Below are 27,357 nucleotides of genomic sequence, written 5' to 3'. Positions count from 1 at the left end.
TGATACTATCTGAGGCTTGTAGATTCATCTTCTCCATGTTTTCAAGTTGCAATAAGATCATAAATCATGCTCTTGGCTACTACTATGGGCAAATATTTCAGTGTTTAAAAACTGGTTTGTCACAGTTCAAGGAGAACCAGAAGAACAGGTATAGATTCAATTTTTTTAAAAAAAAGACTTCCTCCTGAAATGTTTTCATGGCACACTTCATAGGAATAGTAAGAACATTACATCAGGAGACAAGTTAATAAGGTCAGAAATTATTTAAATAAACCCTAATTGATCCGCTTCAGTCTGACATTTCAAGCCTTGAAGGTTTCAAGCCTTGTCTCAGTGTTTGTAGTTGTTTCCTGCAACAACTCATTATTCACAGCCTCTGTTGATGTTCTTCGCCAAGCTTAAATAAGTGGTTTTGCATGTTGGGATCTTCAAGTTTCTGGACTGAAAAGAAGAAATTTTATGAAATTCTAAATACATAGAGTTCGGTTAATTAGATATTTAATCACAGAATATTTAAACATAAGCATTATGCCTGTATGTTGGTCATCGTGCAAAATTTACATATTTTCAACTGACAGTTTTTCACAACATAATGGCAGCTGTCAGGGTGACGTCCCATGTTGCTAAATTAGGACAAAGTTCGCTAAATACCCAGTTCGAAAATGTTTTAAATGTCACTGAACTAATGAAAAATCTGACTGATCACTGTGCAAAATAGTTTTAAGGTATTCTAGAATATCTTTGAGAACTATGACCTTCAGAACAGAAAATGCACCACTTACCATTAAAGTTACTTTGGTTGTCAACAAGAGCAGCTTGCTTATCTGTTTCAGATTCCGCCTCGTTCATTTCTAAATTGTAGTCCACTACGTTATCCTGGTTTGCTGTTTTGATTCCAAATTCACCTGCAAAGACAAGTCAGAATAATTCTTTTTATGAATCTTACTGAATATAAAAGTTGTCTTTTACTGTAGAGCATTCAGTATTTCAAATATTAACACTGGGCTTTCTTGGCTCATTACAATCAATCAGTCAACCAACCAACCAACCAGCATAGGCACGTTACATTTTCAGTAGTTAGGCGAGATTACTAATGGTTTTATTTAAATATTGTAATACCTGATAGTGCTCATTTGTCTCTTAACACCTTTATACCCTGGTAAATTCTTGCCACCTGATCATTTCTTTGAGATACAGGCAATATTTGCATTAGTGGCATGCTAAATCAAACATATTCTCATAGTCACCTCTTTATTCCTCCAAGGGGTCTGCTGTATGATCTCGTCTTACCAATAGGTAAGGTTCTTTTAACAATTAGCAAGAGGCTGGGTGGCATGTCCTCCCTTAGGGTTTGGAATTAGGATGATCTATTTTAGAAACCTGCTAAAGGTAAAGGTAAAGGGACCCCTGACCATTAGGTCCAGTCGTGGCCGACTCTGGGGTTGCGGTGCTCATCTCACTTTATTGGCCGAGGGAGCCGGCGTACAGCTTCCGGGTCATGTGGCCAGCATGACTAAGCCGCTTCTGGCGAACCAGAGCAGCGCACAGAAATGCCGTTTACCTTCCTGCTGGAGCGGTACCTATTTATCTACTTGCACTTTGACATGCTTTCGAACTGCTAGGTTGGCAGGAGCAGGGACCGAGCAACGGGAGCTCACCCCGTCATGGGGATTCGAACCACTGACCTTCTGATCGGCAAGTCCTAGGCTCTGTGGTTTAACTCACAGCGCCACCCAGGCCTTGTCAATGCAGTAGAATGAGTTTTGGATGTGTAGCATACTGCTCTACTGCAGGAATGGTCTGCATCCAGCACTCCCAAGAAAATTGACATCCTCTTCACAAAATGTTTTATTTAAAAAATAATTTTGACTTCCTATGTTGTGAGGCCCTCAAGGCTTCCTCCACTGGGGGAAAAATACCATTCCTACAGGTCCAAGTTGTTTGAGACCTCCCCAAAATCTGTCTTTAATAAACTGGGCACACACACACACTTTTGACCTCTGACCCCTGGCCCGGCTGCCCAAACAAGGTTAGTCACTCCTGCCCTATGATAACCTCTAGCACAAAGAGGGAAAGTAGTATGTTCAAAGTGAAACAAGCTCACTTCTAAACATGGTTTTGGAACTAAAGATGCTCCACCATTTTGTTTCTAGTGGTAGATAGACAAATAATATACTTCAAATATTGTGGGGAGGAAAACAAGCAAACATTTGGCATTCTGCTTCCTCAGCGATAACTATTAATTATAAACAGGAATGGAAGTTTGACACCAAGTGCTACACCCAAAACACAGTTTTTCAGGAGTGATAGATGTCAAACTACAGCTGGTTATATTTTTCCTTTGCTGTTTGTTTATACCCTCAAATATGTCCTTCCTGGACAGCAGCCAAGCCTTTATACTAACCAGTCTTTCTGGTCTCCTGTTCATCCTGCTGCAGCTCATCATTTAAAAGGTGCTCTCGTTCAACTTCTTCATCGTCTGCTTTTGCTTGATTGGCATTTTGCTGGCGCATAACTTCTGCCAATTTGCCTGCCTGCTTTTCTGCTGCTACTTCAAGTACATTTTTAACTTCTTCATACGGCTTCTCTTCCATTCCTGGTTCTGGGGGCAGACCTTTATTATCTGCGTTAAGCTTAGCAGCTATTTGTAGGTTGTCCTGTTCAAGAGAGTGTTCCTCTTCCTTGGGTTCCTTTTCGTTGACAGCAAAAGCAGTTCCTTTTGTAAACAATTGTAAAAGCACAATAAGAACACAGTGCAAGAATGGGATTGGCATGAAAATTTAAGTATTTTAAACTTAAGCTGCTTTTCCTTGCCTAACTTGTTTCACAGAATGGGCACACCAGCTATTGAAACCAGAAGTCCATTGCAGTCTTTTGGTTGGTTAAAGGAAGCTTGTCATACAAGACACTTACTGAACACATTGTTCCAGTTCTGGAGACCATCCTGAGCGTCTCTTTTAATATTCATGGACTGAGAAAGTATATGGCTAGGAAAGATCTGGAAGGCATGCAACCTGATCTAACCTTTACACTGACTTGAGATCCTCCATGCCAAAACATTCTTCATTCATTAGGTCCTGTTATCCAGCACAGTCAAATCAAGTATAAAATGGAGGAAGAGGTGTTCGCAAGGTACATGATAAAGGTAAAGGGACCCCTGACCTTTAGGTCCAGTCGTGGCCGACTCTGGGGTTGCGGCACTCATCTCGCTTTATTGGCCAAGGGAGCCGAAGTCATGTGGCCAGCATGACTAAGCCGCTTCTGGTGAACCAGAGCAGCACACGGAAACACCGTTTACCTTCCCGCCGGAGCAGTACCTATTTATCTACTTGCACTTTGATGTGCTTTTGAACTGCTAGGTTGGCAGGAGCTGGGACCGAGCAACGGGAGCTCACCCTGTCGCAGGGATTCGAACCGCCGACCTTCTGATCGGCAAGTCCCAGGCTCTGTGGTTTAACCCACAGCGCCACCCGCGTCCCAAGGTACATGATACTGAAGGATTAATATGAAACTGGCAATGTGTACGGTTTTGCTGCTTCCAATGGGCTGTTCCACTTTCAGAGTATGGATAGTAATAGTTGATAAATAAAGAGGAACTTTCACCAGGTGTATTTTGTATTATTTCATGTTTACTGGGCGGGGTCTAGGAATCAGCATGATGGCGAATGAGATGGGACTTTTTCACTCAGTAAAACCTCCCAATGTCCACACCTGCAATCCCTTAAAAAGGACTCTGAATAAAGATGGAAAATCAGTAAATACAAAGCAGCAAGTGAACATATAGCAGAGTTTTCTGGGCAAGCTGGATATTTCTCCTTAAGATCAGCAAAATGGGTGCAGATTTTTATACGCTTCTCTCACGAGCTAGATGTTCAACATTCATCTCACAAATAGCAGCACAAAATACACAATGACGCAGTACAGGTATGACTCACTTGAGTCTATTTACCTGCTGTAAGCAGATTTTACTACCATCCTCAAGGCAAGAGAAAGTTGAGGGGGGTATTAATCAAGGAGGTGCATCAAAAGCGGGGGGGGGGGGGCAGGATCTGGAATCTCATTTGGGTTTGGGACAAAGTTCCATCTTCAGAGGACAGCTTGGGACAGGATGTGTCAATGCCCAAATGGTATGCAGAGATACATGAGCAACAGACTGATCAACAAGAGAGGAGTGGAATGTTGCATGCAGTGTCAGAAAAGCAGCTTAGGATCTAGTAAATTTTTCACTGTAACAGCAGTCAACAAGCATAGACTTGCTTAGGCCAGTTGGTTTACAACAGAGGTGGTTAACCTTTTTCGAACTGATGGCCACATACCCGCGGTAGGTATGGTCAATGGTATTGTATGTACACCTGCACGCACACATGCAGCTATGTACATTTAGGAATGAAGAAGTTTTATCTGCCATTTTGCCCTCAACTGAATGTTACTTCTCAATGTCCCGCTGCACTTAACTTGAAAGCCCTTTCCCCCAGGCCTTAACTTTGTATGAGGGAGAGAATGTGTGCGATTGTGGTAGTGGCTCCCTTGGAGCAATTTTGGGAGTACAGTCTCCTCCTCTGTGATGATTATTCTGCATTAACCATCTGAACTAGGGGGGACCAAGGCAGCACTGCAAAGGCTTTCTTTCATTGGTGCAGCAGGGCAGGTGTCCTAAAGTCTGAGCTATCATTTAAATAATCATCTCTAGTCCTCCAAGAAAGAAAGTTAAGAGGCAAGATGTGCAGGTACCTTCTGAAACTATTTCTGTACAGTGAGTGTTGTATATTTTTCCAAATACTGAGGAATGATCCCTGTTGATTAGCCAGCAACTCACTGTGTGTGTGTGTGTGTGTGTGTGTGTGTGTGTGGATATATAATCATGTTGTCGGGGTGGTTTGTGTTACACCACATTCCTCATGGCAGCCATTTTGTGGCTGGTGCTCACAGCAGTCTCTTCAAATTCAAAATGTGCACAGGGGTCCAAAAATGTTGGGAGACCCTTGTTCCACACAGTGACCTATCAAGCAATAGCCACTTCCACACTACATGGTAAAGGTAAAGGGACCCCTGACAGTTAAGTCCAGTCGTGCATGTCTCTGGGGTTGTGGCACTCATCTCGCTTTACTGGCCGAGCAAGCCGGCGTTTGTCCGCAGACAGCTTCTGGGTCATGTGGCCAGCATGACTAAGCCACTTTTGGCGAACCAGAGTAGCACACAGAAACGCTGTTTACCTTCCCACCGGAGCAGTACTTATTTATCTACTTGCACTTTGACGTGCTTTCGAAATGCTAGGTTGGCAGGAGCTGGGACCGAGCAACAGGAGCTCACCCCATTGCAGGGATTCAAACTGCCGACCTTCTGATCGGCAAGCCCTAGGCTCTGTGGTTTAACCCACAGCGCCACCCATGTCACTACATGATAAAGATACAGTACAGCAAATGTGACTTAAGACCTTTCCTGCTTTGCAATGACACACAGCATGGAATGGCATTATAAACAAGGGAGATACACTGTTGTGTTTCCAAATGTCATGTGAGCAGCGACTGAGTTTGTGAAAAAATACCGGTGCAGCAATGCCTTGCAAACAATAGGGTCTTTGGTTTGGATTACAGACGGGAAAATCCCTTTTAAAACCTAGCAGCAAACAGAAGGAAAATGAGGCCACTAATCAAACACCTGGAAAATGGTTTTAACCCAGGACCAGATTGCCCTGTCTAGGATCCCCATCATTAGCTGTGACCATATTTCATTCATTGGTGGGGTGGGCGGGAGCCCAACGAAAACTGAAAGCACATTCCCTTGTTTTACAGGCAATGAAAGCATCGCTTCAAGAACTGAACACTCACATACCTATATTTCTAGCATTGCTAAGCTCACAACATGACTACTGTTAAGATAGTAGCCCTGAGAGCCTGAAAGTGATAGAATCACTGTTTCAACTCTGGCCAAAGTCACAACTTTGTATTGGGGAACAAATCTTATTCATGCAAAGTTGTTCTGTGTTTTGGACTACAGTGGTGCCTCGCAAGACGAACGCCTCGCAAAACGAAAAACTCGCAAGACGAAAGAGTTTTCCGTTTTTGAGTCGTTCCGCAAGACGAATTTCCCTATGGGCTTGCTTCGCAAGAAGAAAGCCCATAGGGAAATCTCCGGGGACCTCTTTTAAATGCTGGCGGTGGGGAGCAAAGCCTTTCGCCCCCCTCCGGCCTTCAGAAGAGGTCCAGGAAGGCCGGCGGGGGCCGAAAGGCTTTGCTCCCCACCGCCAGCATTTTAAAAGCTGTCCGGGACAGCGGAGAAGTCTCCGCTGTCCTGGGGGCTTTTAAAATGCTGGCGGTCGGGAGGAAAGCCCTCCTGTCCCCGGAGCTTGCGGGGCGGGAGGTGGGGAGCAGGGCTTTTCTTCCCACCGCCAGCCTTCAGAACAGCCTTCTGAAGGCTGGTGGTGGGAAGAAAAGCCCTTGTCCCCCCCCCCCCAGCCTTCAGAAGAGGTCGGGGGACAGACTGTCCCCGGACCTGGTCTGAAGCGGTTTCCATAGGAACGCATTGATTGATTTTCAATGCATTCCTATGGGAAACCGTGCTTCACAAGACGAAAAACTCGCAAGAAGAAAAAACTTGCGGAACAAATTAATTTCGTCTTGCGAGGCACCACTGTATTTGTTTTAGATGCTAACCCCTGATAAAGAGATTGGAAATTAATGGTAATCTTTGCTACAACACTTACCTTTTTCTCTTTGATAAACTAGTTCTGCCACATTTTTTATGCTGGGTGGCGTTGGCTTTGAGATTTCTAGTTTCAAAGAATCATCAGAGATGTAATGTTTTCCTTGAAGTTCATTTCCCTGTTTTGTCAGGTCACGCTGCCCGAACTCTGTTGGCTCTTGAATATTTATCTAAAACAAAAACAAAAAAACAGCCCTACTTGATTCATACAATTCTTCAACGCAAATGAATAATCTACTATTAGAATTTTTACTTTAAGTGGTTTCACAGCAAAATTAAAACAAAGTCCTTGCTAGAAACTGAATGACAGTAAAACACGGCTGTTTTCCCTTCTTGTGGCTGCTTCACAAGCCACAAGATAATGCAGCCTGCTATGTTTGGAAGAAGTTACATTTGACAATAGGTAAAGGGACCCCTGACCATTAGGTCCAGTCGTGACCGACTCTAGGGTTGCGGTGCTCATCTCGCTTTATTGGCCGAGGGAGCCAATGTACAGCTTCCGGGTCATGTGGCCAGCATGACTAAGCCGCTTCTGGCGAACCAGAGCAGAGCAGGGAAACGCCGTTTACCTTCCCGCCGGAAGGGTACTGTCAGGGAACTGCCATCGGAGCCAGGAGTGGAGGCAAGGCTCCCAAGCGATGCCGGAGAAGGGCCCAACAGGGAGAGAGGGGACTCATCAGCCGGGGAAGGAAATCAGTGTGACACCAGGGAGAAAGGCGGGCAGAGGCGGGCTTCGGAGAGATGGCTCCAGGACTCTTCGCCAGAGACCAGCGGGGAGAGCACAGGTCCTCCACTGCCCACGCCCACCCTGCGCAGAAGACTTCCGCGCAGGGAGGCTAGGCGGAGACTATCCGTCAAGGAACTTTTATGTTGGAAGAAGTTCAGGAAACGCACACTGACGGATTCTGCCAGTGACTGAGACAGCCGCGGAGTCAGGGCTGTCCAGCCAGGGAAAGGTTTATCCAGGCAACCTTGCCAAGAGTGGCGGCAACTTACGCACGAGCAACCCCCAATTTCCATTACAGGTACCTATTTATCTACTTGCACTGGCGTGCTTTCGAACTGCTAGGTTGGCAGGAGCAGGGACTGAGCAACGGGAGCTCACCCCGTCGCGGGGATTCGAACCGCCAACCTTCTGATCAGCAAGTCCTAGGCTCTGTGGTTTAACCCACAGCGCCACCCACGTCCCAACATTTGACAATAGCTACATGCATATATTTCACCGCATGCCTATGACCTGGGGAGCAGGTCCCATTAATTTCTAGCGGCAAGTTAAACACTTTTCTCTCCTACTGAAATCAGAAGAGACTAAGGTAGTTTTCAGCTTTACCACATTGTGACAGGATCTAACCGGATTTGTGATTGATCTCTCCACATAATTGTCTGCTCTTAAGAAAGGCTCATGCAGGGGGATGACAATTTTAATCAAGGCCGCTGTATGAGGAGAGTCAACCTCCCCATAACCCTATGGGGGGGGGGACACCCATAGAGCTGCTATTAGCGACAGAGGGAAAAGAAAACAAGCATCCTGTATGTTTGGATCAGGTCTGTGGCAGTGGGGAGAACAAAGCCTTCTTCCTCCCCATGCCAGCTTTCAAAAGATTATTACTTCAGGTGATTCAGTCAGAGTTCTCTCATATAGTTGGCAGAGAGAGAGAGAGAGAGAGAGAGAGAGAGAGAGAGAGAGATGAAGGGAAGGTAATTTTGGCTTTCATGCAACGTGACGACTTACAGGAACAAACTTTGAAAGCTATTTGGATACTTGTGAGCAATTTTATTTTTAAACGCATTATAAAAACTCACTTTTTACGGTTAATCATTTCCGGAAACCTTCACAACTTTATGAAAATGTACTAAGTACAACTTTTATGTGCCACTCCCTGTCACCTATGGTGACAAATGATTTTATGTCCACACAAAAAATCTCAGTTAAGCAAGAGGAAGTTTACCTGTTGGCATAGAATGGAGCTATACTATTTACAAAAAAAAAAAATGAGGGTCAAAGGTTTTGAAGGAAGAAGGTGTCAGAAATCTTCAAACAACAGGTGTTGAACTGAAAGTTCCTTGTTTAAGTTCAAGAACTTAAATAATTTAACTGAAACAATGTTGATTCTTTTAAGTTGCTGCTGTAACATAATTCTAGTCACCGGACTGGGGAGTTAGATAAGCATGCCAAAGTTTGGCAGTTCTAAAGTTAAATGAGCACACTGGAATTCCAAAAGGTCAAGGAAGCAACAAATGGAAAGAATATGCATTCAAAAAATGGAGATGGGAAGAGAAGTATTGTGGTTTACCTTCTTCCTACTTTGGGCCATCAACAATTGTAGTTGTTCAGCCCCATATAGAGGTCTGGATAACGGCCTGAATCAGTTCAGCCAGCCTGGTTCACCTAAAATTTGTGTATAAATACCCCTCTAAAACAAATTTTAAAAACTTACTTGATCATTTCTCTCTAATATTTTCGAACTATTCTTCATGTCTTCTGGTATCTGACTGCCTTTCTTGCAGGCTGCTTCTATCCTTTCTTCACATTGTTCTTTCAGTTCCTTCATCTGACTGATACATTGAGACCTAGAACCAAGCAACAGAATGTAAAATGTGATCTTTAAAACACGAAAGATCTGCACAACTTGAAACCCACAAAGTCAAACACAGCCTGTCAGACACATACTCTTGCCTTCTGCCTGATTGACAACCTCCTTGTTTTTGTAGTTCTAAAGAGATCATGAATTGGAGGTTTATTGAGCCCCTCGTGGGGCTTGTACAGTCACAAATTGTGCAGGCTCAGTGGCAGATTTATAGCTTTGCACAGTAAGTGCAGAATTAGGGCCTCGTGGTCCTGAGTAACCTCCCATCTACTAGTGTATATTGTTAACCGAGAGGCTATCTTTGAAACAGGACTACCAGCAATGTATTGCCAATTGCTGAATTTGAGTGTTTTAGTTGGTTGCATCGTTTCTGCTTTTCACTTCTCCTACTCCCTGATTAAAGTTAGTACAGGCTGGTCCATTAGCAACTAGGGCTTAGTTCAAGCAATTAAAAAGTGTTCAAGCAATTAAAAAAGGTCCCAAAAATCTCAAAGCCGCACTTGTTCCTGTCCGACCCTGGCAGACATTTCTGCCAATCTCCTGAGACAATCAACTCTCTGCACCACTCAGCCAATTGGAGGCCAATTGTCGTTGCCGTGATGACAATCCAGCTACATTAGCAGATATACTTTTCTGGTAGACCCAGGAGCCAGCAGAACCGAGGAGGGATGTAGGTAAGGCAAGTTAGAAATATCCTATATTTAAATGCGAAATTGTACCCAACCTTTGTCGTTTTGGTTTGTTCACAGGTACAGTATTATAATTAAATTCTTAGATTTGTGAGCCAGTGAAGCAAAATATTTACAACAGCAAACCTGATTTTTATATATTTAATCACATTGATTTCAATGTAGGAAACATATTGTTTAAAATCTAAATATGTAACAAAAGCTAGTGCTTGAATAACTTGGCTTGTGGCCATTTTGCCTATACAGAAGCTGGCCAATCGTCACATACTTACATGTCATATGTAATTTTTTTCTGAAGGTTTGTCTGGTTTTTCTTAAACCTGTAAATGTCAAGTTGGAGCCTTCCACATTCCTTCTGCAGACCCCTCAAGTTTTCTGATTGAAAATTAAATTTTATTAAAAACAAGCAGAAGGAGAAAATAATGAACGATGAGTAGGAAAGAACATTCTTATTTATTTCACCAATTATTCATAGTAATTAGATTAAAACGCTGCTTCAGTCTTTTCGGTTTATGTGACCTGTGTAGCTCAAACATATGCATGTTTAGTAAATTCCACTACATTCAACGGAGTTTACTGCCTGGTGTCTGTGAAATCCATACGGCACAAGCAGACTTCCATTTGCTCCCGGCGACTTCTCCTTCCTTTCTGCCCCCCAAAATCTGGAGCAGGTTTGGGGGCAGTAGCGGGGGCGGGGGGGCGGGTAACAGAAGTTCTGGTGTGCAAGCAGAAGCCTATTCTGCTGGTGAACGGGCACAATTGATTATCACCCTATACATGAATTGATAAGGAATACAGCCTTAGAAGCATTACTGGAGGGACCATGAAGCTATCATCCCAACTTCCATCTGCAAGAAGAATTTTCTGTTCACCTGAGTGCAGATCTACTTTTCCCTCCCCTACTTTTCCAAAGCTCCCCCTCCCTCCAAAAGAAGAAAAAGCACTTTGGGTTATTTTGTTTGCTTTTGCACCAAAAAATACTGGGAGAATATTGAAAATGCACATTTTTAAAAGAAGAGTATTAACTGTATTTTCCTCCATATAACGCTTTGAGTTAATCCTTATAGTCTTGAATGATTCTAGCCTGAAATCCAGTAGCCTACGACTTCCATTCCTATTCTACCTGGCTCTTTTCCCTTGAGATTTGTGGACCTTACCTCCTGCAACTACCTTTAAGTCCCTCACAAATCAGTGTTTTTTTTAAGATGAAGGTTCTCCTCCCTGGATACAGTTATTTATCCGTTGATGTCTGGTTAAATAAGATTTATTTATTTAGCTCTCTCATCACAGTTCATATCATTAACTGCTACATTAGAACTATATTAAGTGCATAATTAGATGAGACAGCCATGTCTAGCTCTCTTTAAATTTTTGAAAACACAGCCATAAGTAGCCAAATTTGAAATGAGGCTATTGCACTGGGGGACAGGGGGAGGAGAGAGGGAGCTAACACCATGGCATTTAATTGATGATTATTCCCTTTTCCCAAAACTATCCCCAATTGAGCAAACAGAAGCTGGCAGGGGCACCATGGCAATATTAATAAGAAAAACAGCATTGAGAAAGGTTTTAAAAAACCAAAACCCTCCCCCACAATGGCAATCTTGATCTAATAAAAGAGTCCCTTTCCGGCTGCTTTTAAGAAAATAAAAAAAAAGGATTTCCTAGGTTGACCCAAGGCTCTGTCTTCAAGTAGTAAGTTTCTAGGTCCCACAGTTTTATTCTGTCTCTGTTTAAAGCGGGTGGGGGGGGTTACATTCTGAAACAGCTACAGCTGCCCCCATACTTTCCTACTATTCCAGCTTTGGGGGAAATGTATCAGTAGACATACAATGGGCAAAGGTATAAAAATAAGCAAACTTAATTGCTGTGCAGATGGTGCTTTGCTGAGATTTACCTTTCAAATTCTGGATCAGTCTTTCATTTGTTGTAATGTTATTCATCAGCACTGCCTGTATGAAAGAAAGAAAGAAAGAAAGAAAGAAAGAAAGAAAGAAAGAAATTGTTTGAGTGCTTGAAAAACAATGGTTTCCATTTCTACATTATCCCAGCCCTATGTATTCGTTGCCTATGTTCACCAGACAGGAAAATCAAAAGAGCTAAGATCGCAGATTGGCCATGGGGCCAACAAGAAGACTCCACTGGAATGCTACCTAAATGCTGGGTAGACTTTTAAGAAAACAAAAAAATTGTCCCCAAGTGGCATAAAGAATCATCTTTTTCGGGGGTTATTAGCACAAGGATAGGTAGAATATACATCACGGGTCAGCAAACATTTTCAGCAGGGGGTCAGACCACTGTCCCTCAGACCTTGTGGGGGCTGGACTATATTTGGGGGGGGGGAATGATGCAAGAGCACCAGGAGCCCCAGTGGCTGCTTACCTGTGTCTTGCGAGTGGCAGGGGCTGCCGGTGGCAGCAGGGGGACAATGAGTGGCAAGCGAAAGGGCTCCAGAGAGAGGCTGCTTAAAATGGTGGCCGCTGAAGCACTGCTGCTGGCACCAACAAAGCCCAGCCCCCTCCCTCCTCTAGGCAGGGCAGGGAGAAGCCAGGAGGAGGGAGGGAGGAGGCGCCACTGCCGTGTGAGAGAGAGGGAGGAAGATCAAAAGAATGTGTGTGCTGGCAATCCACGCAGCGATTCCAGGTCCTTAGTTTGCCTCCCCATGATATACATGAATAATTATAACTGTTTCAGCTGTGATTCTCAGGATCATCAAAGCATCCAGCAACAATACGCAAATCGGTATACTGCACTTTTAATTCATCCCCAAACATGAAGCTCTTTCCTTATCAAGCTGCCTCAATTTAGCCTACAAGTTAAAACTGTGTGTGTAAACTCTCCTCACAAAGAGAGAGACCACTGAGGAGGCTGGTACCATTTGCTGCTGCTTTGACAAAATCCTGTGAAGCCGTATGGAGCTCAAATTCAAACTAGCTAGGAAACTCCGCTTAATTATGTGGGCATAAGATCTGGCAAACGCCTTGTAGCTAACCCTGCACAAAGTTAATGCAGGCAGCAGGAGAAGGAGAGATCAGCAAACACAGAAGGCCTTTTGTATTAGCTCTCCTTTAAATCTTGTTCTTAAAATAATACAGCAAGCCCTTGTTTGTGTAAAAAAGAGAGCCGATTCATTTATTACAGCTAGAGCTTAGATATCGGATCACAAAGTTGAACTGTAGCTAGTTTTGCAAAAATGTCTTGCTCCAGCTGGAGGGCAGATGGTATAATCCTGCTGGTAGTAATTTCCTGGAGAAAGAACAGCTACATAAAAAAATAATCAATTCAGAGCATACAAACTACTTCATTGTATATCTGTAGTATACATGTGTCAGTTTATTATGATCAAGGCTGTGCTTGACTACTGTGCAAATACAGAATTATAGGTATCAGATGGATAAGCCATGGTTGGCCCCACCCTGGCTGATGTTTAGACTCCCCCAAACTACAAGCAGTACAAACCTTGGCCTACAGCTCATGTTTTGCCTGCAGCAATACAGATTGGCTTAGCTCCAGGCAGTGCAGCAGTAGCAGGATGACCAAGCAAGGAACAAAATGGCTGCCGTTTTTACTATGAGTGCCTGTGGCTTCACACACTGGCATGGTTTGGCTTGTTGCTGCCTGTGAATCAAGGCCATTGAGTTGTATCCATTGGTTGCAAGGGCAGAAGGCAGCTTGCAGTCCAGTCTTTCTCTTCCTCTTCTCCCTGATGTAGACACCAAGGACCCTCTCTAGAGCGGTGGCTCCCAGTTGGTGGTCTGTGGACCCCTGGGCTCCCACGTAACCCACCCAGGAGGTCCGTGGCACCTTTCACATAACAAAAGCTTGGCTTTTGAAAAAGGGGAGGTCTGCAGTACTTAGCTAATTGGCAGCCACTGCTCTAGAGCGTTGGAGGAGCTCCTGAGTGTACATAGTTGCAGTACAAAGGAATTGGCCAATCCTTCCATCCAATTTTGGGCAAATCCCCCATCCCTCTGCAGTGGAGAAAAAGCACACCAGGTTGCGTTTGCAGGTACATTTGTATGGAGCCCAAGAAACCTACCAAAAACCTCACAAGGGCACTTCCACAGCAGACTCTCTGCTAAAATGTGTACATTTGCATGTACCTTTTTAGGATCATTCTAGATACTGAGGTTTTTCTAGGATGAAGTAACAGCTATGACTCAACCACTCAAAGGACAGTGTGCTACAATTCTTCCACTGTGGAGAAACGGCTAGTAATCAACGTTCAGACTGTTAATCCAATCTGCCAGTAGATGGAAATGATCCCACCAAGCATGACATTTCACATCCCTCGCAATGTGGAAGGAGCTGTTTGTTAGTCTCACAGCTTGTCATACCATCTTCACAACACCCCACCTCAGTTTTCCTCTTACGTTTTTTGCCCCTCAAGAAGCTGCTTACAGCACAAGGTGTGTATGTAATAATAAACTCTCTTTAAAATGCCTTTTTATTTTTAACCTCATTGTTTTGAATGTTGTGTTTGCCACCCTGGGCTCCTTTGGAAGAGTATTCTTTATTCAATAAATAATCATTTTATATTAAATAGTATCTATACAGTTTTAAGGCACCTTCCCTTTCACAGACAGCAACAATGGCGAGGCCCTTTCCATTATGGTAGAAGAGACGCAGTACCGGGATTTTTTTGACCCTAAAATAATACTGGATAAATCCACAGTCTCTTTTGCAAAAAACGACTTAGCAGCAGTAGGACAAAGGAGGAGCTGCATAGAGAGGCCCAGATCAGAGCGACAAGGATAAATAAATAGATCTCACCTTCTCATCCATGTGTATTTTGTTAGTGTTTTCCATCTGGAAGTTATGCAGGCTCTGAATTCTGTCAATCTGTTCCCTCTGTTTTTGCAGCTCTCCTTGGAATTCATTTTTTTTAATTTCTACCGCACCTCGTTCTACAGCCACCCGGCGGACTCTTCCTTCTAGCTCCATTACGCGGTTCTAGGAGGCAGCAGATAGAAAAATCCAGAAGAGAATGTTGGCAATCTTTGCTGTAAATGTGTGTAATCAAAATTTTAACTTCCCATTCTATGCTTGCAGAAAACAAAATTGGACACCGCACAATTACCAGTCACCTGTGAGCCCATGCTAAATGCTTCTAGAACATGGGATAGAATGGATGGTAAGGGGGGAAAAATCACTAGGAATATTGATAATCAGTGCTGATGTGAGGAAAGATTCTTGTTCCTTGGGTTGGGGACAGACAGGATTGTGTGTAGTTAACAGGAAGTGAGGCAAAAACACTGAGTACAGAGAGAATGAACACAGAAGGAGCTATTTTCTCTTAAGTAGGGAGTAAGGCAGAAAATGGACCAAGGGGCAGAGGCACTGGGGAGCTGGGTGGTTGTTCCACACACTAATTCAAAACAGCCAGTCCCAACTTTGTCTCTGGGTCTGTGTTCATATATGTGTATCCATAGGCATGAGAGAAACAGAGTTTTTTACACTGATATAGCAGGCAGCAAGGGTAGCATAAAGCTCCACAATTTCCTGGTTGAGAAGGATTCAGTATTTAACTACCATCATCACAACCTTTTCCCAGGCACTTCTCTTTTCTCTCATTATTTGCTCTCCTGGCCAGCATCCAAATTCCTGTCAGGTATGATGATTTGGAAACCCTGAAGTGCTTTTTAAACTTCAATAATTCACTGCAATTCTGAAGAAAGGGAAACCTCTTTGCTGATTCCATCAATGTGGAAAACCAATAGAAGAGTAATACCTGCAAATCAATACTGCGGGAACTTGCAATCCAGTAATTGAATCCCAGAACTATTATACAAGCCACAAGTGCCGCGACTAGGAGGGGTGGAGACTTCATCCCGCGGCGGCTGTTTCCTAGGCCCACCATCTCAAAGTGAAGATGTTAATACCTGTTGATTGAAAGGGGGGAAAGGCATATTTACACTTCCCTTCGCTGAACTTGCAATTGCATCCACGTCACACCAGAGACACTAACAGCCCAGTTACAAGCTCAGAAGTAAATCCTGTCGATTTCAACACTTAAATCTTATAAATTCCAGTTCTCTTGTTCTACAAAGATGGATAAACAAAAGACAAATATAATCTGTAAACAAACGAAATAGTCTTTAAAAAGTTTCTACCATTTGTTTTACGTAGTATCTCCTATTAACATCACTCAATGATTATTTTTTTAACTGTACATGAAACCTTGAGATCATTTTAAGATTAAGGTAGTTGAATGAATGAATGAGGCAGAAAAGGTATTAGTTACTGAAACTGATATATTTGATCATCTTCAGTTGTATCTCCTTGAGTAGCCCTATGGCAGCTGCTAGGGAAGGGGAGAGCCGCCTCAGCTGGAACACTCAGCAAAGTTGGGTAGATCATGTCATATCAGTTCTGAATTTTACACAGGAATTATCTAACTTATACAGTGGAACTTCAGTTTTTGAACATACAGTCATACCTCGGGTTGCGATCGCTGCGGGTTGTGCATTTTCGGGTTACAGACGCGCCAAACCTGAAAGTACCGGAACAGCTTGCTTCCGGGTTTCGGCAATTGCGCATGCGCAGAAGCGCTAAATCGCACTTTGCGCATGCACAGAAGCACCAAATTGTGTCATGCACGTGCGCAAATGTGGTGCTGTGGGTTGCAAACGCTGCGGGTTAAGAACGTGCCTCCCGCATGGATCACGTTCGCAACCCGAGGTTCCACTGTAATCCGTTACAGAAGTCCTTTCGACTTCCGAAACATTCGAAAACCGAGGATCAAAGGGCTGTCAGCAAGTTCAATGGGGAAAATGGAGAAATGAGAAATCGACTTCCGAGGCACGTTTGAAAACAGAAGCATTCACTTCCTGGTTTTCAGTGTTCAGCTTCCAAAACGTTTGTTAGCCGAGCTGTTCAAAAACCGAAGTTTGACTGTACTGTACACTTATTATCTGGAGGCAAGGGAAGGGGAAACTAACTATTCTGCTCCTTCATTCACACAACACATTGTTACAACATTCATTTAAAAAAGCAATTGTCTCTTTCTGCATGTGTTATGCTTGCGTTTGCATCTACTTTAGAGAAATATTTCCTTGTCAATTAGGCCTCACTCTCAACAACCGTTTGGCAACATGAGCAAAACTCCATTTCAACAAACCCTGCTATGCCCTGGAAGAAGCGGTGGCGAATGAAAGTTTAGGTTTAACAAAAGTTCTTACTGTCACCCATTACTATAATCCTCAGCACAAATATTATAGAAAATGTAGGAACAATTGTGTTCATTTATTGCCTGGCTTCTCTCTAAAATAAGATATCTCAAAACGCAATGCAACCAATAGATTATACTAAAGAATAACAATTTAATAATGTGTTCAGTTGATTGCTTTGTGTTAAACACACCATTAAAACATGATATATAATGGGATTTAGCAAATATATAGAGCTGAATTAGTACAAGCCTCAATGAAATTAACGAAGCTTGAACTAAATAAGAAGTATTAATATTCAATATGCTATCTTTACCAGTCAGCCAGGCCCATTTTTATCCATTCCACATTGGGTGGGTCTTCACAGAGAAGTGCCTTTGAGGCAAGAGCAAAGTGCCCCTTCTATCACTGCTGTGGCAAAGATTTCCCCCCTGGTTCAGATCACATATCTCTTGGTTTTTAAATCAGACTACATCTTGCATCAGCAGTTATTAAGGCTGCCCTTGAAAACTGTTCAGTGGTGCAGAATGCAGCTGATCAGCTTCTGGAAGGCAGGAAGATTAGGGAATGCAAATTACACCAGGGTTCCAAAGTCAGCCTTCCAAGCACAGACCCAGGATGATAAATGTAATCTCTAAAGCCAAGGATGGCTAATTTGTGGCCCTGCAGATGACAGCTCCCATCATCACTGACCGCTGGCCATACTGACTGGGGCTGATGGGAGTTGTGAGTCCCACAACATCTGGAGGGCCACAGGTCAGCCAGCCCTAAATTGCCCAAGGCCCTTGTTGTTGTTGTTGGTCGTTTAGTCGTGTCCGACTCTTCGTGACCCCATAGACCAGAGCACGCCAGGCACTCCTGTCTTCCGCTGCCTCCCGCAGTTTGGTCGAACTCATGTTAGTGGCTTCAAGAACACTGTCCAACCATCTTGTCCTCTGTCGTCCCCTTCTCCTTGTGCCCTCCATCTTTCCCAACATCAGGGTCTTTTCCAGGGAGTCTTCTCTTCTCATGAGGTGGCCAAAGTATTGGAGCCTGAGCTTCAGGATCTGTCCTTCCAGTGAGCACTCAGGGCTGATGTCCTTAAGAATGGATCGGTTTGATCTTCTTGCAGTCCATGGGACCCTCAAGAGTCTCCTCCAGCACCATAGGCCCTACATACCTTGAATAGCAGAGCAACCTAGCAATAATGAACAAGTAGCTGCCCAGAGGAAATGGCAGGCTCGCTCACAGCATTATATTTGCTTAGCAAATTACTGGTTCCACTTAAGACATAAAGGAGAGAGACACTTAAGACATACAGGAGAGACCTATTAGGATTGAATGCTTTTGCTTTCTCATACAGCTCATTTCAGCAAGGACATCAATCACTGCAAATCCAGATAAGAGATGCCATGGAATACAATGAAGAGACAATTTCACCATGACGTGTTCCTCCCCTTTCCTGGTGATGATATTGTGTGACTGAGGATAGGTTGGTCCTTGAGCAACAAGCCAGGGTGGATGCTAATCATCACTATCCTCTCCAATGTTCCAAGGCAATCTTTATGTTCAACTAGGGACGCGGGTGGCGCTGTGGTCTAAACCACAGAGCGTAGGGCTTGCCGATCAGAAGGTCGGCGGTTCGAATCCCCACGACGGGGTGAGCTTCCATTGCTCGGTCCCAGCTCCTGCCAACGTAGCAGTTCGAAAGCACGTCAAAGTGCAAGTAGATAAATAGGTACCGCTCCGGCGGGAAGGTAAACGGCGTTTCTGTGAACTGCTCTGGTTCGCCAGAAGCGGCTTAGTCATGCTGGCCACATGACCCAGAAGCTGTCTGCGGACAAACGCCGGCTCCCTCAGCCTATAGAGCGAGATGAGTGCTCAACCCCAGAGTCTTCCACGACTGGACCTAACGTTTACCTTTAGGATCAACAAGATCCTCAAGGAGGATCTTGGTAATACTATGTCAAATATAAAAGGTAAAAGAATGAAGAGATACTGAATGCTTCTGAGCTTCATCAAAGCCAGTTCTGGAAGTCTTCCAAACAAAGTGTCTTTTAATAAGGAACACATCCTTTTCTCCCCTTATGATTTGTACTGAACCAACAGTGTAGGGCAGAAAGCAAATATTCCACATTACCATGTCTGACTTGAAGTTAAGCCCAACAACAATAAAAACACTGCAAATCTTAGTCTACTGCATGCTGCAAATCATACTTGAAAGAAGTGATGCCACAAATAAAGGCTATTTATCTGATGAATTATCAGAAAGTATAATTCTGACAGCATACGGCTGGTAGACATTGCTTGCAGATGACTTGCTTCAGTTATCAGGAAAAGAGAAAGTCTTTCCCTAGAGGCACCGTTTCCATATGGGAGGGAAAGAGGAAGGACCGGTAAGTACATGCTGAATCACTAAACGGAGAGACTCAAGCCAAGAATGGATAAATCTCTGTGGGATCTGTGGAACACATGGCAGAAATCACTGGCATTTCTGTTTAAACCCAAATACAGCAGGCTAATGTTTTATTTATTTATTGAATGAATGTATACAGCCACCTATCAATAAATATTCTCTGTACAGCCTTACACCAAAACATTTCTGAAATATACACAAATTAAAGCAAATAAAAACAGAGGAAACTTCCTTAACAACAGAAAGAGCATTACAAAAATGTACAGCCCAGACCATGGGTAGGCAAACTAAGGTCTGGGGGCCGGATCCGGCCCAATCGCCTTCTAAATCCAGCCTGCAGACAGTCTGGGATTCAGCGTGTTTTTACATGAGTAGAATGTGCCCTTTTATTTAAATAACCTCTGGGTTATTTGTGGGGCATAGGAATTCGTTCATTTTCCCCCCCTTCAAAATATAGTCCGGCCCCCCACAAGGTCTGAGGGACAGTGGACCAGCCCCCTGCTGAAAAAGTTTGCTGACCCCTGGCTCAGACAATGGTGTCCAACAATTCTGTGAACTGCCCTAAGACCTTATGATGAAGGGAGGTATATAAACCAAAACAAATCAAAACAAGAAATGTTTGTAAGGAACAGAATGCAATGTTGTTGCCAGTTCACAACCCTGAAAATATGAGTATATTGCTCAAGGCAAGAGGCAAAAATGGCGGCTTCTACTCCCATTTCTGCCCTGGTCACATGGTCTGGCTCACTTCTGTCTGCTGCATAGTCTTCCAACTATTTTGAAAGCTACTATTTCTAGCCTTGAGTCCTGCTCAAATCAACAGGCAGGGAAAGGGGTTCAAATGACAGGAGAGGACAACTGGAGGAACAGTAAAGAAAAACTTTGCTGCACTGGGGAATTTAAGGTTTGCACACATATTTTCTGGTTTGGGACTCATCCAAAACACAGTGCAGTACTGACTGTATTCAAATAGGAGGTGGCAGGATTTGTCTAGGTCAGATATGTTAAAATTTTAGCCGCTAAAACAAGTAACAGTGTACTCACTGGTATTTTAAGATTAGGAATATGGGAAGCTCCTGATATCAAGTCCATGTAGTTCAGTGTTGACAGTGACTGGCTCAGAGCAGCTTACAAAAACTAAATCACTAGAAGGACCTAACAAAACAATATAAAAACAGTTAATAATTTCTTCAAGGTATTTATAAGCAACCTTCTGGGGACATGCCTCCACAAAGTGATGCTTAAGAAGGGAGTCTACTTTTTAACATAAATTGTTAAATTATAATTAGTGAATGATGTATATAATATATATATATATATAATCTGTATTATGGTTTGTTTATTTACCGGTATATAGTTGTACTTCAGTCTTTACCAAAATGTGTTGGCCACTGTGCCATTTAATTACATTTCATATTTTCAGTAACTACTTTGAAGCTTTGCTGCTTTTTGCTTGCTTGTTTAACCCAAAAAGCCTTCTATTTGTGATCCAAAGATGTTGTTGTTGTTGTTTAGTCGTTTAGTCGTGTCCAACTCTTTGTGACCCCATGGACCAGAGCACGCCAGGCACCTCTGTCCTCCACTGCCTCCCGCAGTTTGGTCAAACTCATGCTGGTAACCTCGAAAACACTATCCAACCATCTCGTCCTCTGTCGTCCCCTTCTCCTTGTGCCCTCCATCTTTCCCAACATCAGGGTCTTCTCCAGGGAGTCTTCTCTTCTCATGAGGTGGCCAAAGTACTGGAGCCTCAGCTTCACAATCTGCCCTTCCAGGGAGCACTCAGGGCTGATTTCCTTCAGAATGGAGAGGTTTGATCTTCTTGCAGTCCATGGGACTCTCAAGAGGCTCCTCCACCTTAAACCAGGTGTGTGTCAAGGGTTGCTAAAAGGCGCATTTACACACTATTTGCTTTAACAGCCAAGCTTCCTTTTGAAATGTAAATGGAATGTTAATGAGTAACACTTATAGTACTACAGTACTGCTTTACAACCACAATTACATAGTTCTCTGACCAAACCAAGAATTTGGTGGTAATTGATACTGAAATTGGTTATTCTTTACCAAATAACATTTTTTAAAAAAGCATTTGTCTTTTGCTGTATTATCAAAGATCCTGCCTGGAATGGATGGTTGCTTTATCAGTAACATTCCATTATGTTCGCTTCTTGCTTTTATAAGCAAAACATCAGAAAAGAGTCTAATCTTGAGAACTTAGAAAAGTAGTTGAGAAGTTTAAACACCCTCACCAAACTCTGCACATGGTTGAGTATGTGTGTGCATGAGTGTGTCTGTGAGAGAGAGCATGCATGCTGTTCTACACTCTTCCCCTTTTCCCACAGACCCCAGTCAACCCTTTACTACTTTGTTCCCATAACCTGGGGTACAGTACATTTTAGAGGCACTTATTTTACATATCCATTGCCGATCTATGCACAATGCAAAACAAGCACACACAGAGAGAGAGATAAGTATGCAGCCACCAATATCCCCTGAAGTCTTTTCAGAGCCCCATAAACTCTACATTCAGGGAAGGGTCAGAAATTGAGCAAACTCCAAAAAGTATTTTTTTTTCAAAGGGCTGGGAATAACTTCATCATGAGGCCCCCTGGTGATGGTGGGTCCTTGAAGAAACCAGATGTTATGTACTGAGTTGAATAGGATTCAGAATGCAGCAGTCTGATTGGTCCGCAGGAGCCACCCAATCCAACGCCAGGTGGAAGTGAATCCGCAACCTGATTGGCGTACAGGAGAATAACAGAATTAGCCAATCACGTGGGACCCATTGTGTAAATAATGTATATAAAGCTGACATTTTGGGGGAACTTCCATTCCTCACTACTATGAGCTGAATAAAGAGCATGAAATCCACTCTCGACTCCAAGTAAATTTCACCATGGTGCCCCATAGGCAGAAAGCACACAGGGAGAAGTTGCCATGGTAACAGGAGGCGTGATGTCATCATGGGGGAAAAGTGGGTTTTTTGCAGTAGGCTTTTGAAATTGAAAGGGACGCGGGTGGCGCTGTGGGTAAAAGCCTCAACACCTAGGGCTTGCCGATCGAAAGGTCGGTGGTTTGAATCCCTGCGGTGGGGTGCGCTCCTGTTGCTCGGTCCCAGCGCCTGCCAACCTAGCAGTTCGAAAGCACCCCCGGGTGCAAGTAGATAAATAGGGACCGCTTTCTAGCGGGAAGGTAAACGGCATTTCCGTGTGTGCTGCGCTGGCTCGCCAGAGCAGCGATGTCACGCTGGCCACGTGACCCGGAAGTGTCTCCGGACAGCGCTGGCCCCCGGCCTCTTGAGTGAGATGGGCGCACAACCCTAGAGTCTGTCAAGACTGGCCCGTACGGGCAGGGGTACCTTTACCTTTGAAACTGAGGGGGGATACTGGAAGGCACTGGCTGGAGGCTGCACTGAGCGGCGGGGGTGGGGTGGGGGCTGGATGGCTGCTGCTTTGGATCCAAGCTTGCTGAAGCTACTAGGGGAGCAACAAGAGACACTCTTAGGCCATATTCTCCACAGAAGGCTTTAGATGTAAATATGTGTAAAATAAACCATATTTCTGAAAAAGACGCTAGTCTCTGCTGTACCACTTTCCAAAGGAACACAAACCCTAGTTAAATGCCAAGACCCCTGGAAACTCTTGCTCGGCAGAGATTGGAGTGGCCTGTAACATTATGTTAATATCCAACATTATGCTAATATCTTAAAAAGTGTAATATAAACACCGACAACTGGCTAGCGAGTGCTCCAATTGGAGAACAGCCTTTACCGAAGGTGTCGTGGGCTTTGAAGACTCTCGAACTTAGGACGAAAGGGAGAAACATGCTAAGAGGAACCCACGCTTGGCAAACCATCGCCGTGATCAACTCCCGCCCAGAAACCTATGTCCCCACTGTGGAAGGACGTGGGGAACCAGAATTGGCCTCCACAGTAACTTACGGACCCACTGTTATAACTGTGTTTATGGAAGACAATCTTGCTCCGTTAAGAGTGATCGCCAAAGAAGAAGTTAATATCCAAGCCTTCATATGTATTCCAACTGATTAAAAAATGCTCACCGTAATGAACTATATTTTCCCATCAAAGCATAATAAATTACACTACAATGGTTCTATTTTTTTCACAGTCAAGATGTAAAGAACTGAAGTCGCAGTCTGCATGAAGTTTGATTCTAAGGGGACAATCCTATGCTCAGTATAAAGTTGGCTGAGTGATTTCAGGGCACCACGTTAGTGCTTTTGCACTGTCAGAGAAAGAGCTACATTGGTTGGGCAATCTTATTCCCTTGCATGCATCATCAACAGAAGGGAAGAAGTAAAAGCTTCTCACGCACCCTTCCCATGCAGCCTGCAGCAAAATGGCAGGGCAATAGAAGTGGCTATTGCCCTGCCTTGTAGGTTCCCGCTCCCTCCATAAATATGCAGTGAAATTACTCTGTAAATAATTTAAACCTGATGCACAGTGACGTAATTTTTGGATTCTTGTGTCATAATTTGCACACTGTCTAACAGCAGAAATAAAATAAAGCATCACTCATTATCATAATCACGTGCAGTGTAATCCACCTACAGAATAATGCAACTCCCGAATAAATAACTCCCCCTCAGGTGTCACTTACTACTGATACTTGCTTAGAGAATGTATTTATACGGCATTGTTTTTTGAATACACCTAGAGGGCCATATAAAATTGGTTGACTGCAGCCCACATGATGAGGGTAACTCGTCTTCATCATGAGAAATGTTTGTTTCTGAATTGTTAACTTTTCAATGTACAAAATAATGCTGAATTCTTAAGAAAATACCTGTCTTCTCAAGTGGTATGTTTTAAAGCTACCATTAGTGTCATCTTTAGTGTACTGCATTTCAATTCCTTAAAAGTACTGAGACTAATCTATGTATTATCGGGACAAAAAAGAGAGGGCTTAAGCAATGCATACAAAATAACCACCAACACTTTCAGTGTTTGCAACACAAGCATTTTATACCCAAAAGAATAGCTAACAGCAGCAAATCAAGTTAAAACTAGTCTACCTGTATTGTCAAAGTGATGTTAAACTTTTAGAAGCTAAAAGGGGGGGGGGGTAATTTTGAGTAAACTAGTTAAATTTTTTTCTATCTCCATAACTGCGCTACGTATAGCCCAACTGAGCAATCCAAAGTTTGTGTTTTTGTTACAAGATTTGGTAAAGGGACCCCTGAGAATTACCGGTAGGTCCAGTTGCGGGCGACTCTGGCGTTGCGGTGCTCATCTCGCTTTATTGGCCGAGGGAGCCGGCGTACAGCTTCAAGGTCATGTAGCCAGCATGACTAAGCCGCTTCTGGCGAACCAGAGCAGCGTATGGAAACACCGTTTACCTTCCCGCCGGAGCGGTACCTATTTATCTACTTGCACTAGACGCGCTTTTGAATTGCTAGGTTGGCAGGAGCAGGGACCGAGCAACGGAAGCTCACCCCGTCAGGGGATTTGAACTGCCGACCTTCTGATCAGCAAGCCCAAGAGGCTCAGTGGTTTAACAGAAATTAGATACTACAGTAGATATGAGAATCTGAACATCAAAGAGGAAATACTTCAAAGATACCATGCAGCAATTCAACAACATTTTCGAATCCCCCGCAAAAGCACAAAGACATATTAATAAATGTCACAACCTGAAACACTCAGTATATACTATCTGAATCACAGAGTAGATTATTTAACTGTAGGGTCTTAATCTCAAGACATTCCGTAGGCCCTCCTAAAAATCAATTAATGACTTCAGCGTAACTGGATTCGTGGCAACTTGAAGTATCTCAAACATAAACCAGAACTGGGAATTAGCCTGCATTTATGGGATGACTTTTTCAACCAGTACAAGTAATGAGATCCCACAACCTACATCCTTCTTCTTTCCATGCCCCTTTCAGAGGTGCCAACGTCAACAGTGGTCTCTTCTTAAGAGCAACCATGACTGAGCAGGTTTAATTTTCCAACCACCACCAGCTACTTCACTCCCTAGAAATGTCAGATTGCAACCTTCTCAAGCCAAAAGTCTTTTTAAGGGGTGAGGAGCCAATAATCCTGCTGGACTGCGCTTCTTCTCGACTTTTAGATGGGCAGGAAAGCCTTCGGGAGACATTGCCAAAGCGCAGGTGAGGCTCCCCGAGGAAAGGAAGAGCGCGCATTCCGATTGCGCCCATCCCCACCGTTCTCTCGTCTGGTGGGAGAAGGGGGGGGGTCTGCTGGGGACGCCTCGATTTGGGAGGCGGGGGGTGGGAGCTGACCTCGCTTTAAAGCGCCATCGGAGCCCCCGATAAAGGCAGAGCCCCCTTCAGACCAGAAGAACGTGGGGAGACTTCGGAGCGCCCCCACCTCCCCTCGCTCCAAATGGAAAGGTCGAGGGGAGCGCAGGGAGAGACGACCCCGCCGGCAGGGCAAGCAAGCGCGCCCTCCTCGCGCGGGGACTTCGCTGCGCCCCGAGGAAGACCCGCGGCTCGCGGAACCGCGCGCGCAAGAGAGAGAGAGAGAAAGAGCCGGCCGTGCGCGGTGCGCCCAGAAGCCCCGGCCTGCGCGGAGACGCCTCCTGCCCCGCTTTCATTCCTCGGGGAAAGGAGAGGGCCTTTTTCTCGGCGCAGAAGAAGGCAGGGTCTGAGGAGAGGCAAGGCGGAGAGGGCCGCTGGAGGAGGCGCGGCGCGTTTGGGGGCTCACCTTCCGCGCTCCGCGCCGCCTGTCCTCACCGGCGAGGCCCGCTCCTCCCGCCGGCTGCCCGAGGAGCAGCAGGGCGAGCGCCGCTCCCTGCCCCCGGGGAGAAGGCGAGGAAGCTGCCCCGGGGAAGGTTTCTCCTTCCCGCCGCCTGGGCAAACCTCCCCGCCTTCCTTCAGTAGCCGCCGCCGCCGGAGCGTCTGGCTGAGGGAGAGGAGGAGGCGGCGGTGGGGAAGCCCAGAGGCGAGCCGGAGGAGCTGGCGCTGCTGCTGCTGCTGCAAGGAGGCACTGCGGGCAGAGCAGGAAGTGCAGCAGGCGGCGAGGAAGCGGCGGGAAGAGCTGGCGAGGATGGCCGGGCAGGTTGCGCGCCGGGAGCTGCCCCCGCGCCGCCCCCGGCAGCCGCTTGCGCGCGCGCGCTCCGAGGAGGAAGAAGAAGCGGCTCCGTCCTGCAGCACCTGCTCCCTCTCGCCCGCCGCCCGCTTCCTGTCTGGGGAAGAGGGGCCCGCGAACAAAGGCTCCTCCGGAGAAGCGCGAGACAGCAGCCGGTGGAGCCAAACCACGCGAGCGTTTCGGGGGGGGGCTGCTGCGCTCAATAGCACGGGGGGGGGTCAAGGTACACATTAGGGCGCACAGAGGGAGCGTTTTATTAAAGGAAATTGAAAATAAAGAGGAACGCTTCCTCGAGAAAATGCACAAATGCAATAGTAGTACGAAAGAAGGAAGGGCCGTTAGTGGTTTGCACAAACCGAAATATGTAGGTTTAGAACACAGTAGAAGTGATCCCAAACGTTATTAACACACTGCTGCCGACTAAAAGTTGCATGATGCAGCAGAGAACATCAGCCCTCAGTGATGCACATATTCATAAAATAAGCATGAAATGGGATGGCTGGCACAATTTCAAACTATGCCTTCCATGGGAAGCCTATTGCTCCAAAATGACACAAAGGCTCCTAATGGTCTTTTTTTGCAAGAACAAAGTGATCAAATCTAAGCTAGATGTTTAGGATTGCAGACCTGTTTAACATAACCTTAGCATACCAGATTTGTTCAGCCAGTGAAAGGAACTTTGTTTTCTTTTTCTGTTATTTGCCTATACAGTGGTACCTCGGGTTACAAACACCTTAGGTTACAG

General features: G+C 44.7%; 1 protein-coding gene across 1 annotated transcript; it reads right to left on the bottom strand.

The window, feature by feature from the left end:
• Positions 1 to 171: 171 nt before the first annotated feature.
• On the bottom strand, positions 172 to 26,321 carry GOLM1 (golgi membrane protein 1). The gene is made up of 10 exons (XM_053408890.1): positions 26,229 to 26,321; positions 15,711 to 15,861; positions 14,753 to 14,932; positions 11,877 to 11,931; positions 10,252 to 10,354; positions 9,141 to 9,273; positions 6,704 to 6,872; positions 2,405 to 2,716; positions 783 to 905; positions 172 to 441 (listed from the first exon to the last, which is right to left on the bottom strand). Exons 2-10 carry the CDS (start codon positions 15,837 to 15,839, stop codon positions 368 to 370), a joined length of 1,278 nt encoding a protein of 425 aa, XP_053264865.1. The 5' UTR covers positions 15,840 to 15,861; positions 26,229 to 26,321; the 3' UTR covers positions 172 to 367.
• Positions 26,322 to 27,357: the final 1,036 nt, after the last annotated feature.

The sequence above is a fragment of the Podarcis raffonei genome, chromosome 11 (genome assembly GCF_027172205.1).
Source record: "Podarcis raffonei isolate rPodRaf1 chromosome 11, rPodRaf1.pri, whole genome shotgun sequence".
Classification (NCBI taxonomy): Eukaryota; Metazoa; Chordata; class Lepidosauria; order Squamata; family Lacertidae; genus Podarcis; species Podarcis raffonei.
Note: the sequence above shows the minus strand (reverse complement) of the source record. Positions and strands in the feature narration are given on the sequence as shown.